We start from the raw sequence: 12,939 nt of genomic DNA, 5'->3' as shown, positions 1-12,939 counted from the left end.
GTTTTCCATGGAATTAGGCCTGGATACCCAACAGACTATTTCTCCCTCTATGTGACCATGACTTCCCATGACACCATTGGAACAATAGGACAGCTGACCAGTACAGGGGTGGCTTGTGACCACAGAAGACAGAAATTGCACAGGATCAAGACTATGGAACTCAATGCCAAAGAAAAAGGGAATGATTGCTAACGTCTTCCCTTTCACAGCTAAATATAAACCCCAGCCCTTTGCCCAGGATTTCCTATAATTATACCCTTATTCTTATAGATTTATGGGAACAAAACATGAAAAAACCCTAAGCTTGTCCCCTGCTGGTAGGGAAGGAAGTGAGAGCTCATTGTTATCTGTTTAGGTTACTAAACTATTCCATTGATGGGAGCCATGTAAGTACCTGGATGGATAGTTGGAGAAGTGAGCAGTGTTGATTCAGGAACAGAGGGAAATCATACTAAACTGGGAGGGTTTTATATGTTAGTTTTTTTAAAGAGATGTATGTAATATATGTCCCCTTGTGTACTGTAATCTGAGAATTTAAGTGCTGATGTAAATTAGTCTTTTGCACAGATATTAGAGTGTGGAGAAGACTGCTGGAACTCTGTTAATAAAATAGCATTAACCCTGCACCTAGGGGTGTGCCTGGATTTAATCTGCCAACATGCTACAATTTATTTAATGTATTATTTTAAAAGCCAGGATTTTTAAAAGTATAATGTGTCTGGAGCACAAAATTGGCACAATAAAATTCTAAATAAAGAGCTAAATAAAACAGTGTAACTATAAAATAGATGCTGTTTTTATCCCTTTAAATGTCCTCTTATGAATCTTACTTTCAAGAGATTCCTTTTATCGCTAACCTTATTCTTTTACTTCTCTCTTTTCAGTACAACGATTATGTTCATTATGTTGAACCCTGTTTCAAGGGCATCCTGGTCCAAGCAGACAGAGATAACAGAGAAGTGAGTGCCAGACTCAGAGGTGGTGTTGGGACAGCTCTCTTATTGTAGTTGAATTAGTGGGACTGTGATGCTTTGGTGGGAAACTCCAAGGACAGGAAGCAACTGATGTCCCAAAAACATGTGGGTTTTTATTTCTGAGACCTAGAGCCAGATTCACGGTGACACACTATCTGCTCTGCATCTCGCTGGATACGCAAAGCAGCTGGAAACTCAGTGCAGCTGGCTGGTTAAACCGAGTTTACAACTGATTTGTGTCTCTGGAGCAGCGCAAACTAGCCAGAGCATACCAGTCAATCTTTCTTGTCCTATCACAAGAAACAAAAGCACATAACTCTCAACTCCATGTGTCATTTCTAAAAGCTCAGATCTTCCATTCACATCCTTGACCCTCAGAAAAGTGGGAATTCAGCCGTTTCCCAGTAAATGTCTGGTCACCAATGAACGCTGCAGTCTACGTTCCCCCTTTCGTAGGGCACTTTTTCAGTGTGCTTTGCTGATAGCTGCTTTTCTAATCTGGGAGTGATGAGCAGCTGCAGCCTTAAGGTGATCATTGTGCATCTGACTGCTGCAAGATGCACCTCCCTCCCGGCTGGGATGTATTTTTAGTTCTGATTATATCTCCCTTGTTTCTCTCACTCTCAATCTTGTGGAGGTGGCTCATACTCACATTGTCCCCATAGTCCATAGTTAACATTTTCAGAATGTTTCTGTCCACATTTCTTACCAAACTCCCCTGTGTTTCACCCTCAGCAAAGGACAAATCTCCAAAGAGAGGTGCTGCTATTTCTGGCAGTTATTTATGAATTGCTGTGCAGCAGCTTATAGTACAGCACATATGTGAACATGGGTGCCCCATGATAGAACTGTTGTTGGAGTAGCCTATTGACTTTCACATCTGTAGATGCTATAGTGGAAGATTGCCCAGCCATCTAGAGTACTCATGTGCCCTGAAATACAGGGATTCTTTGGCCCTGTGTCACCCTTCTCTCCCCTGACCTGATAATTCTGCCTTCCTTCTGTCCGCATCTCATATCTGCCATGTGTTTCTCACTTCATGCTAGCACTTTAAGCAGTTGGTGGATGAGCTGCAGGCAAAAGGAGTGGGGACCGTCAATAAAGCTGTGCTGGAATCCTTCAAAATCCTGAGGGAGGTAAGAGCCTTTTGTGTCAAGGGTGTTAAAGAGCATGCTCACTCCTCCCCGCCCCCCACTTCTTCTGCGTGTCTCATGGCGCTGTACAGCTGCCATCTGTCAGGCGGAATTCTAGTGCAGTGACATGAACACTTTCTGACAGGGCCAAAAGTTGCTGATGAGCAGCATGGTTGTGATTGTGACATGGATGGTGGTGGTGGTGATAGTGATGATGATGAACTTGGGCACTCTGACTTTAGGGAGCTGTTTGTTTATTTATTTATTTAAAATGCTCAAACCCGTCATTGCTCCTGATGAGCCTAGTAATAAAGAGGGCATTGCCATGCCAAAGGAAAGTGGGTAGCTAATGTGGCATAGAGCCAGTTGCTATAAATAGTCACCTTTCCCCAGGGAAAAGTGACCCCATAGATCAGTGCCTTGAATCATCCATAATTATGTCCCTCGGTGCTGATGCTCAATTCATTCCATTTAATCAGAGCTTATTACTTCATATTTCAGTGCTGTGCCAATTCATCAGTGCCTGAAAATGAGTGATTGACTGCTAGCTAAATGACAGAAGGAGGAAGAGGGGGGACAGACTGCTACAGACTAACACAGCTACCACTCTAAAAGGGGGGACAGAGACAGCCTTTTAACAAAAAGGCTTGAAATAACATAATTAAACCAACTGTATTCACTGAGCCAAATTCAGTTACTTGGGTAAAAATCTCTCTGTGACTTAAATGGGAGCAGAGTCAGGCCAACACTAAGTGTTGTTGAAAATCTCATCCTTATTTTCTCCTCCTATCACATCTCATATTGTCTGGGAAACTAATAGGACTTAGTTCAGATCTCATGTACACCAGTGTTAATTAGGAGTAAGTCTCCTGAAGTCAGTGGAGTACATCCACGAGAGCATGCTCCCAATCAGGCCTGTCATGCTGTTGAATCCATGACAGTATCAAACAGCATATAGAAGCTCCCAGTGCTGACTGTGATACTGAGGGATACTCTGAAGAAGTTAGTAGTGATTGTGTTTTCAATAGCTGTGAGCTGGTAGTGTTGCTAGCAAATATAATGATACTGGTGATATGATGATGCTGGTTGTAGTGACATAAAATGTCACTACAGAGATGACAATATAAATGACAAGATGATAGCAATCATTCTGATAATGAAGGGTATTAGTGAGCAATGGTACATGTCATTATGATTAAGGTATTAGATTGTTTTTACGTCTCGGTTTATTTTTGTGTTTACTTTCCCAAGGATCAACACAGTGATTTATATGGAAAATACCACAAGTAAAATAAAACAGTGACACTCATCCAAGGTGTTCCAATCACCTACTATGCCCATGACAGTCATGCAAGATTCATTATGTTATGTGAGCAAATGGGACCTCAATAGTCATCACACAGAAGCATGACTCAGCCTCGTTCCTTAAGGATTGCTGAAGGATATTAAAAAAAAGAAAGTCCCAGTGTAACCCACTCTTCTAAGTGCACCTGCAGCCCTGGAGTACTACTAAGGATACTGACAACCTTGGGGATGATAGAAATGAGGCTAACAAGACGGTGTTATTGAGAGTAAATATGGTGGTGAGGTTAACTGTACCATGTAGTAGAGGTGTTGATGTATTTGGCCTGATTTTCCACTCTCACCGATTTTGCACCATTGGCTATAGTGGAACTGTTCCTGATTTACTCTATAGTGAAAGTGTGATCAAAATTCTGCCCAGGGATGGTATTGTGAGTAATGGCAGGAGCTGAGATGATAGGGTGAGTTATTAGCACTAATTGTGGTTGGAGCTGTTGTGTGAAAATGGTAATCTGGTGTTGTCATTCTGATGCTGATAATGAGATAGTGGTAATTACAAGGTGATGCTTTATGGGAAGAGGATGATCTGGATGAGGGAAGCAGTCGAGATTTAATGCTAAAAACATTTGTTTGGAATACATCTCTAGTGGTCACTTATCTAGTACATCCCTGTGTATGGTGACAAAATTACTCCTCACTAAAACCAGTCAGACCCTCTGCTGGAATAAATTAATGTATTGAAATTACTGATAAACAACAGCAGAGTATCTGGCTCCAAGTGTCTAATGTAGCCCTGATTATCTATAATGATAATGATTACAAATTGCCAAGGGAGGTTCTACTCCTTAGCACAATTGTTTTTAAAATTATAGGCCCAGGTTTTCCAGCCCACTCGAGATCCACTCAATGATGGACGAGGAGCCGGGGTTGGAGAAAAGGTGGTATTTCGCCTTCTTTATATTCCCACAATTCTGGGACAGCTAAGGGCTACTTTGGAACAGTGTAGAACAGCTTCAGGAGAACAGTCAGCAGCTCTACACCTTTCTAGGATGTCCCCTCTTCAGCAGGAATCCTCAAGAAATCAGTTACACCAGCTTGACAGCCTTGAACTGTCCGAGTGACATAAAGGGGCTGAAGAAAGACCTAGAATCTGGTCCATGGAGTTTTCGGTGGTATTTAAATTCAGGGCCGCCCGTGGGGGGGCAAGAGGGGCAATTTGCCCCAGGCCCCGGGGTCCGCAAGGGTCTCCACGAGAGTTTTTCTGGGCCCCTGGGGCGGGGTACTTCACTCGCTCCAGGAGGCCCAGAAAACTCTTGCAGGGCCGGGCCCCGGAGCTTCTTCCTCTCCCGGTCTTCGCCGGTGGGGGGGTCCTTCGGCTCCGGGGTGGAAGGACCCACCGCCGGCTAATTACCACTGAAGCGGGACCACCGCTGAAGTGCAGCCCGATCTTCGGCGGTAATTCAGTGGCGAGGGGCCCTTCCATTCCGGGACCCGCCGCCGAATTGTCGCCGAAGACCAGGCTGCACTTCAGCAGTGGGTCCCGCTTCGGCGGTAATTCGCCGGCAGGGGGTCCCCACCACAGGTCTTCAGAGCACTTCAGAGGCGGGTCCCGGAACGGAAGGGCCCCCCGCCGCCGAAGACCCCAGGCCCCCGGAATCCTCTGGGTGGCCCTGTTTAAATTGTAATCCCAACTGTGTCTTAAGCTCCTGGACCAAGATTTTCAAAACTGGCTGGTGATTTATGGTAGCCTCAATTTTTGGTGAGCCCCCAGCCTCTGAAAATCGGACCCCTTTAAAGTGTCTCACATTGAGCACCCAGGAATTGAGGCTAGTCACTTTTGACAGCCTTGGCCATTGCTTCTTGCTGACTGAGAATAACTGATCCCTTGAAAAAGAATGGTCTAGTGCAGTGTTTCTCAAACTGGGGTCTGCAGACCCCTGGGGGTCCACAAGGGTACTCCAGGGGGTCTGTGGGCCCCACTGATCAACTCTTTCCCCTCAGCTCTTCCCCTCCCTCCCAGAGCCTCCTGCATGCCAAGGTGCAGGAGGCACTGGGAGGGAGGGGGAGGAGCAGGTTTGTGGTGCACTTGGTTGAAGGGGCAGAAAGAGGCTGGGTGGGGGTAGGGCCTTGGGGGAAGGGGTGGAGTGCGGGAGCTTGGGAGGGGCACAACATTTTAAATCAAAATGGGGGTCCTCGTGTTGCTAAAGTTTGAGAACTGCAGGTCTCATGAGTAGAAAAGGTAGCTGGATGTCAGGACTCCTCAGTTCTATTCCTAGCACTTTCACTGACTATGTAACCTTGGACATATCATTTGAACACTCCCTGCTATGATTTACCCATATATAAATTGGGTACAATCATATTAACTTGCCTCACAGGGGAGATGTGAGGCTTAGTTAATTAACATTTATAAACTGTTTTGAAATCTTGGCACGTAAGGTGCTATGTAAGTGCCAGATAGTATTGCTTACCTGTGAGTAAACATTTACCTTGTCTCTCTTCAGTTGGGTTGCCTTGCCCCATTCTCTTTATCTTTCCATACAGGGCTTATTTTTCCAAACTTTTTATCCTGTCTGTTCTTCTCTTCTGAACTGCCTCCAGTTTGTCTGTCTTCCATGAAACATGGTGCTCTAAACCAAAAGAAGTGTTCTCGTTAAAGCCTACCGAGTGCCAACCAGAGCAGAATAATTACCTTGCATGTTTGATACATAATACTCCTCTTAACGCCTCCCAAGAGAGCAATTACCTCTCTTTCATCAGTCTCACATTGTTAATTCATATTGAGTTGAACTGCCCCTGGGGTATACTTTCCTAGCTGGGATGCAGTCTTTGAGTTAACAGACTACAGATTCATTTTCTCTTGTTCTGTATTTGTGCCCATCACTGTTCCTTCCTATATAAACCGATTTCTATTTCTTTTCATATGAATCTCATAGGGTCACATGTATAGGGTAGGTCTACATAGCAAAAATAAATCCCTTGACAGCAAGTCCCAGAGCCTGGGTCTAGAGGCTCAGGCTTGCAGGGCTTGTGCTATCGTGCTAAAAATAGCTGTCAGAGTGGTAGCTGTGTGTCTGTATCAGCGAAAACAAGGAGGAGTCCTTGTGGCACCATAGAAACTAACAAATGTATTTGGGCACAAACTTTCATGAGCTAAAACCCACTTCATCAGATGCATGGAGTGAAAAATACAGTAGGCAGGTATAAATACACAGCACATGAAAAGATAGGAGTTGCCTTACCAAGTGTGGGCGGGGAGGGGCAATGCTAACAAGCGAATTCAATTAAGGTGGAAGTGAGTATTCTCAACAGTTGACAAGAAGGGGTGAATACCAAGGGAGGGAAAATCACTTTTGTAGTGCTAATGAGGCCAATGCAATCAAGGTGGTCCATTTCAAACAGTTAACAAGAAGGTGTGAGTCTCTGCAGAGGGAAATTAGTTTTTGTAGTGACCCATCCACTCCCAGTTTTTATTCAGGCCTAATTTGATGGTATCCAGTTTGCAAATTAACTCCAGTTCTGCAGTTTCTCATTGGAGTTTGTTTTTGAAGTTTTTTTGTTGAAGAATTGCCACTTTTAAGTCTGTTATTGAGTGTCCAGTGAGATTGAAGTGTTCTCCTACTGGTTTTTGAATGTTATAATTCTTGATATCTGATTTGTGTCCATTTATTCTTTTGCGTAAAGACTGTACGTTGGCCAAACCAGACAAGGCAGAGGGGCTTTGCTGGCACATGATGGCATATATCACATTGGTAGATGTGCAGGTGAACGAGCCCCTGATGACGTGGCTGATGTGGTTAGGTCCTATGATGGTGTCCCTTGAATAGATATGCAGACAGAGCTGGCAACGGGCTTTGTTGCAAGGAATTGAACTGGCCTCCTTAGCACTGAATCCTCACTTGGTAAGGCAACTCCCATCTTTTCATGTGCTGTACATTTATATCTGCTTACTGTATTTTCCACTCCATGCATCTGATGAAGTGGGTTATAGTGGGTTATAGCCCATGAAAGCTTATGCCCAGATAAATTTGTTAGTCTCTAAGGTGCCACAAGGACTCCTCATTGTTTTTACTGATACAGACAAACACGGCTACTCCTCTGAAACCTGTCAAAGGAAATAGAGATTAAAGAAAGTTGCTTTCCTGATCTTGGAAAAGGCATAAGCTGCCCATTTGTACAGCTGTGTAGGGAAAGCGCTGCAGTGTGGCCGCACTGACAGCTACCAGCGCTGCAGTGTGACCACATTTGCAGCATTTGCAGCTCTGTTGGGAGTGGTGCATTGTGGGCAGCTATCCCAGCGTTAAAGTGGCTGCAACGTACTTTTCAAAAGAGGGGGGTGAGGGGGAATGTGGGGGAGAGAGAGAGAGTGGACTTTTGGATCTGTCAGCTCCCTGCCTTGCAAGTTCTAAGGACTGGAACATACACATCACCAACCAGCAATCAATTTAAAAGTTTCGAGCCCTTCCCCCACCCCTCTCTTATTCACTAAATGCAAATTATGCACTCCTAAATAGCCTTCAGACCACATAAGCAGCTGCTCAACACGGACTCCCCTCTCCCCCTCTGCCGTGTGACTTCTCTCTTCAAGCAAACAGCTGTGAACCTTCCAAAGCAATTCCCCTGCCTGCCTCCGCTCTCTCCAGCAAACAGGAGCTGTGTTTGTTTTTTAGATAAGTAGCTCGGGAGAGCTCGGAGTTCAGCCATTCTTCCGGTTTGTTGTGAGCAGGTATTCTGGGATACCTCCTAATACCCTGGAGGCCAATAACAGCGCTTTTGGTGGCCACACTTGATGAGCAGCGCTGCATCACCAGAGCTGCAATCGTTACACCCCAAGCAAACCAGGTGTACAGCCAGCGCTGCAGCCAGGGAGTTGCAGCGCTGGATGTGCCTTGCAGGTGTGGACAGTTACTAAGTTGCAGCGCTGTAAACCCACCACCAGTGCTGCAACTCTCCAGTGTAGCCAAGCCCTGAATTTAACCCAGAAACTTTCCTGGAAGTTGCACCTGCATCTACAAGGTTGCAAACTTGCATTTGTCTGTTTTAGGCCCTCTCTCAGGGCCGTCCTTAGGCATAGGCAGAATAGGCAACGGCGTAGGGCCTCACTCTGCCTGGGGGCACCACTCAGCAGGCAGCCCAGACAGTGTAGAAAGAAGCAGGGCTTCTGGGTCCTAGAGAGAGCCGAATGCAGCACAGTCTGAGGAATGGGATTGGCTGCTGGGGTCTCTGGGAAGGGGAGGGGGTGGAGGTTGGGAAAGGAGCTCACCTGTGAGTGTGACTCTTTCCCCCTGGCTGTGGTCAGGTGAGGCAGGCTCTGTGGCTCTGGAACCAGTATCCTTTGTTGTCTCCCATAACATCCATTCTTCTCCCCCCTGCCCCACGGAGCACCCCCTCCTTTCTCCCTCCTCCCCCAGGAGCACCCCTCTCTCTCTCCTCCCTCCCCTCCGTCAGGGCTAGGTTGGGTGAGGTGCTGGGGGATAGGTGGGGGGAGGCTGGCTGGCTGCCTGCTGAGGAATGAAAGTGAAAGTAACTCACTTCCTGGGCAGGCAGCCAGAATTGGAATGTCACACAGGGTTTGGCTGGGGTTAGCCAGATGTGTGACAAATCAGGATTGGGGTAGGGTGAGCAGATATCCCTATTTTATAGGGACAGTCCCAATTTTGGGGTCTTTTTCTTATATAGGCTCCTTTTACCCCCCCCCCCCCCCCCCGCCATCCCTGTCCTGATTTTACACACTTTCTGTCTGGTCACTCTAGGTGGGGGTAATTGGTGCCTATATAAGACAAAGCCCCAAATATCGGGACTTGTTCTATAAAATCAGGACATCTGGATCTGGCCACCCTAGCTGGGGAGCGCCTCTCCCCCGGGCTGGCAGCTGCCAGCAATCCATCTCATCCGGGGGGGAGCTGCATACGGCAGGATGAGCTGCTGTGGCTCCATGGGTGCCCTGTCCCTGAGATGCTGTGCTAACTTCACCATGGTCCATAAGGCTGGTGGTGGTGCCCATTGGTGTGTGATTGGACCTGAGGGTTTGCTGCTGCTGTTGCCACTCTGCACCCCAAGAGGTGGATTTTGGGGTCCTGCAGTTTTCCACCTATCTCCTCCTCTACTGCAGCTGTTGGACCAGCGGGCTGGGGGGTGAGCCAAGCATGAAAGCAGTACTGTGTTGCCATTTAGATTGTCATTTAACAACTTTGTTTGCCAAAAATTCTTGCTAACAATCCTGAATCCAATTTCAATATTATTTGAAAAAAAATCAATATCTTAGCCAAAAACAGAAAATTAAGTTGTTGACAATTATTAGTGACAGGTTTGGTTTGAGGCAGGGAGTGGGCCAGTTTTCATCAGAGAAACAAAAAATGTTGACTGACTTTCCTATAGCCTGTTACTCCTGATAAGAGCCCTCCAACAACTGTAATATGCTCATCTCCTTACTAGTGTATAAAGCAGGGGTCGGCAACCTACGGCACACGTGTCAAAGGTGGCAGGTGAGCTGATTTTTGATGGTATGCAGCAGCAGGCTGAGCGGCTCAGCCCATCACTGCTCTGGGGTTCCGGCTGCTGCCCTATTGCCAGCTGGAATACCAGCCATCGGCCCCACTCAGCACCTGCTGCTGGCCTGGGGACCCCCAAGGAACCCCAGGCTGGCAGTGGGCTGAGCAGGCCAGCCGAACCACTCAACCTGCTGTCAGCCTGGGGTTCCATTCACTCAGCCGGCAGCTGGCTGAGTGGGCTGGTGGCGGGCTGAGCAGGGCCGGTGGGGGGTTGAGTAGCTCAGTCTGCTGCCAGTCTGGGGTGCCAGCAGCACTCAGCCTACTGCTACTCCAGGGTTCTGGCTGCCGGCCCCTTGCCAGTCAGGAGCTCAGCTGCCAGCCCCACTCTGCCTCCTGCCAGCCTGGGTGAGCAGAATCCCAGGCTGGTAGCGGGCTGAGGGGGGATTGGCGGCCGGGATCCTGGCTGGCAGGAGTTGGTGGTCAGAACCCCAGACCAGCAGCGGGCTGAGCAGGGCCTGGGATCCTTGTCTAGGGTTCCAGCCACCAGCCCGCTGCCGGTTTGGGGTTTCATTTACTCAGCTGGCAGTGGCCTGAGCAGGACCGGTGGCCAAGACCTCAGATAAAACAATAGTTTATTTATATAATATAGACATAGAGAGAAACCTTCTACAAACATTAAAATGTATTACTGGCACGAAAAACCTTAAATTACAGTGAACTTGGCACACCACTTCTGAAAGGTTGCCGACCCGACCCCTGGTATAGAGTGACCATATGTTGTACTAAGATTCTCCTGCTTTTTTTTCCCCTGTGAGTCAGTATAACTTTTGCCAGCCCAGAAGTTGGGCAGCCAGTGTTTTACGTTTTCACAATGTTTTCTCCAACTTTCATAAAGTAAATACATAGTTAATATGAGTTAAAAAGGCCAGGGACACTTCTTTGTGAAGAATCTGTACAACAGATCATACCCATAGATGATCCAGAAAAGAAATTTGAGGTTGAATTTTTTAACGTTGTGATGGATAAAGCAGTATCTGCTGTTGATGAAAGGTTTAATACCTTGCAAGTACACCATGAACAGTTTGGATTTTTGTATGACATAACTAAATTCAATGAAATAGGAAAACAAGAGCAACTAATGACAAAGTGCAAGAACCTAGAGAGCCTCCTGAAGCACGGTGATAGTTTTGATTTAAATGGACTTGAACTGTACGAAGAATTGAGTACACTGTCATTGATGTTGCCACATGCAAAATCGGTGATGGACATTGTACAGTTTATTCATACCCGCAAACTTGTTGACATATATCCTAATGTGTACATTGCCACTCGTATTCTACTGACAATTCCTTTAACAGTAGTGTCAGGAGAACGGAGTTTCTCAAAACTAAAGCTCATTAAAAACTATCTCCGCTCTACAATGAGTCAGGAATGCTTAACTGGTCTTGCTATTCTTGCAATCGAACAAGACACGATTTTGTCTTTGTCATACGATGACATTATTACTGATTTTGCAGCCAAAAAAGCCAGAAAGATTGCTTTTAATTAAAAACAAATCTTTGTTTCAATACCTCTTCATATAAATTTCCAATAAAATTTTGATAAATTAAAAAAAATTTGCATCATTCTGTCATGAGAATTTTTTCTATAGTGCTGCTTCTTTAGTGCTAGCCCATCAGCATTACAGTGTGCTTAATGAAGTTAAACTGGTTTTAATAACGTGAATGTGGCAAGTTTTCCAATACTGTAAGCTTATATTTGTGTTGCTAAGAGCAGATCAGGCCCAGGGGCACCAGTTTAATAATCTCGCCTAGGGCACCATAAATCCTAAGGCCGGCCCTGCCCTCTCTGTTCCGTTTTTCTAGCCAATTGTGTATCTATCATATTTCTCTGTTTCAGCCACATTCTCTAGTTAAATATCAAATCAGAGGATATTAAGTAAGTTATTGAAGTAGAAGTATGCTGTGTCCATTGCATTTCATTCAACCAGCAGCCTATGGTTTTTCTGATTATCTGTGTTTCCTCTGGGTGCTCACAAATTAACTGTATTATTAATTGTTCTAGTAACTTACCAAATATTGAAGCTCAACTTACTGATGAACTTTCCATCCTCCTTTGAAAACAAGTTTTTCTTCATTCTTTTGAGAACTCATTTGTTCTTTGTTAGGTTTCAAACATTGTTGTAGGTAGACCAGATGTACCTTATGCTAGTTCTTTCACCTCTCTAGCTTTAATTCCATTGGACATTGCTGATTTGAATATGTCCAGTTTATATAGTCTTTAACCTAACCCTTGTGAATCTACCTTGAAACTCTCCCTTTCTCTCTTACCTACTTCTGCATTGTCTGTTCTGTCACTACTGTCCCTTTTAAGGGTGAAGCAAAGCAGTTATTAAGCATTCCAGCCGGATTCTTGTTCTCTTTTATTTGTTCTCCAGCCTTTATAAGTTGTGGACCTATACTTTCCTTACTCGTTTTCATGCTTCTTACTATTTGTATTTATAAAGTTTCTTGCTCTTTTTTACATCCTTTGCTAACAGTGCTTTATTTTGTGCCGTTGATTTTTGCAGGATATGTCTTCTTAAACATAGACACAATTGCCTAGTTTTTTCCCTTTTTTTAATGTGGTCTTTTATTTGTCCTGCTTTTATCTTGCTTTCTTTTTCTGCTCTGCTAGCTTCCAGCTCCCCTGAGTCCCTCAGTTTCTTTCCCCAGGAGACACCTCTTACTAAGGTCTTGGTCCTGAATGCCACAGATGCAAAGTGCTGCACTTACAAATGCAAAGTAAAAAATGTTGAGCAAAACAGGGAATGCAGGGGAATCTGATCCTGAATAAATCAGAGTATGATTGTTACTCCTGGTAAGAAGACTATGGCCAAAGAGGGAAACACATAGCTAAGTGCCTCATTTGCTTACACTTAAGCAAGCTTATATCTCTTCAAATATGCACATTCTGTGCCCTCCCCTGTCCACACACATGTGCACACACACACACTCTCTTGGGCACCTTTATGGTTACACTCAAGGGTCTTGGGACTTA

General features: G+C 45.4%; 1 protein-coding gene across 1 annotated transcript in view; it reads left to right on the top strand.

The window, feature by feature from the left end:
• CACNA2D4 (calcium voltage-gated channel auxiliary subunit alpha2delta 4) overlaps positions 1 to 12,939 on the top strand; it is a 163,665-nt gene that overhangs the window by 25,443 nt on the left and 125,283 nt on the right. The window contains exons 9-10 of the mRNA XM_050936309.1: positions 885 to 959; positions 2,021 to 2,110. Of these exons, the coding sequence (XP_050792266.1) occupies positions 885 to 959; positions 2,021 to 2,110 (165 nt within the window). The remainder of the gene's footprint in view (positions 1 to 884; positions 960 to 2,020; positions 2,111 to 12,939) is intronic.

This window comes from Gopherus flavomarginatus, chromosome 1, assembly GCF_025201925.1.
Source record: "Gopherus flavomarginatus isolate rGopFla2 chromosome 1, rGopFla2.mat.asm, whole genome shotgun sequence".
In the NCBI taxonomy this organism is placed as follows: domain Eukaryota; kingdom Metazoa; phylum Chordata; order Testudines; family Testudinidae; genus Gopherus; species Gopherus flavomarginatus.
The sequence above is the reverse complement of the archived record's forward strand: the minus strand, read 5'-3'. Positions and strand labels throughout refer to the sequence as shown.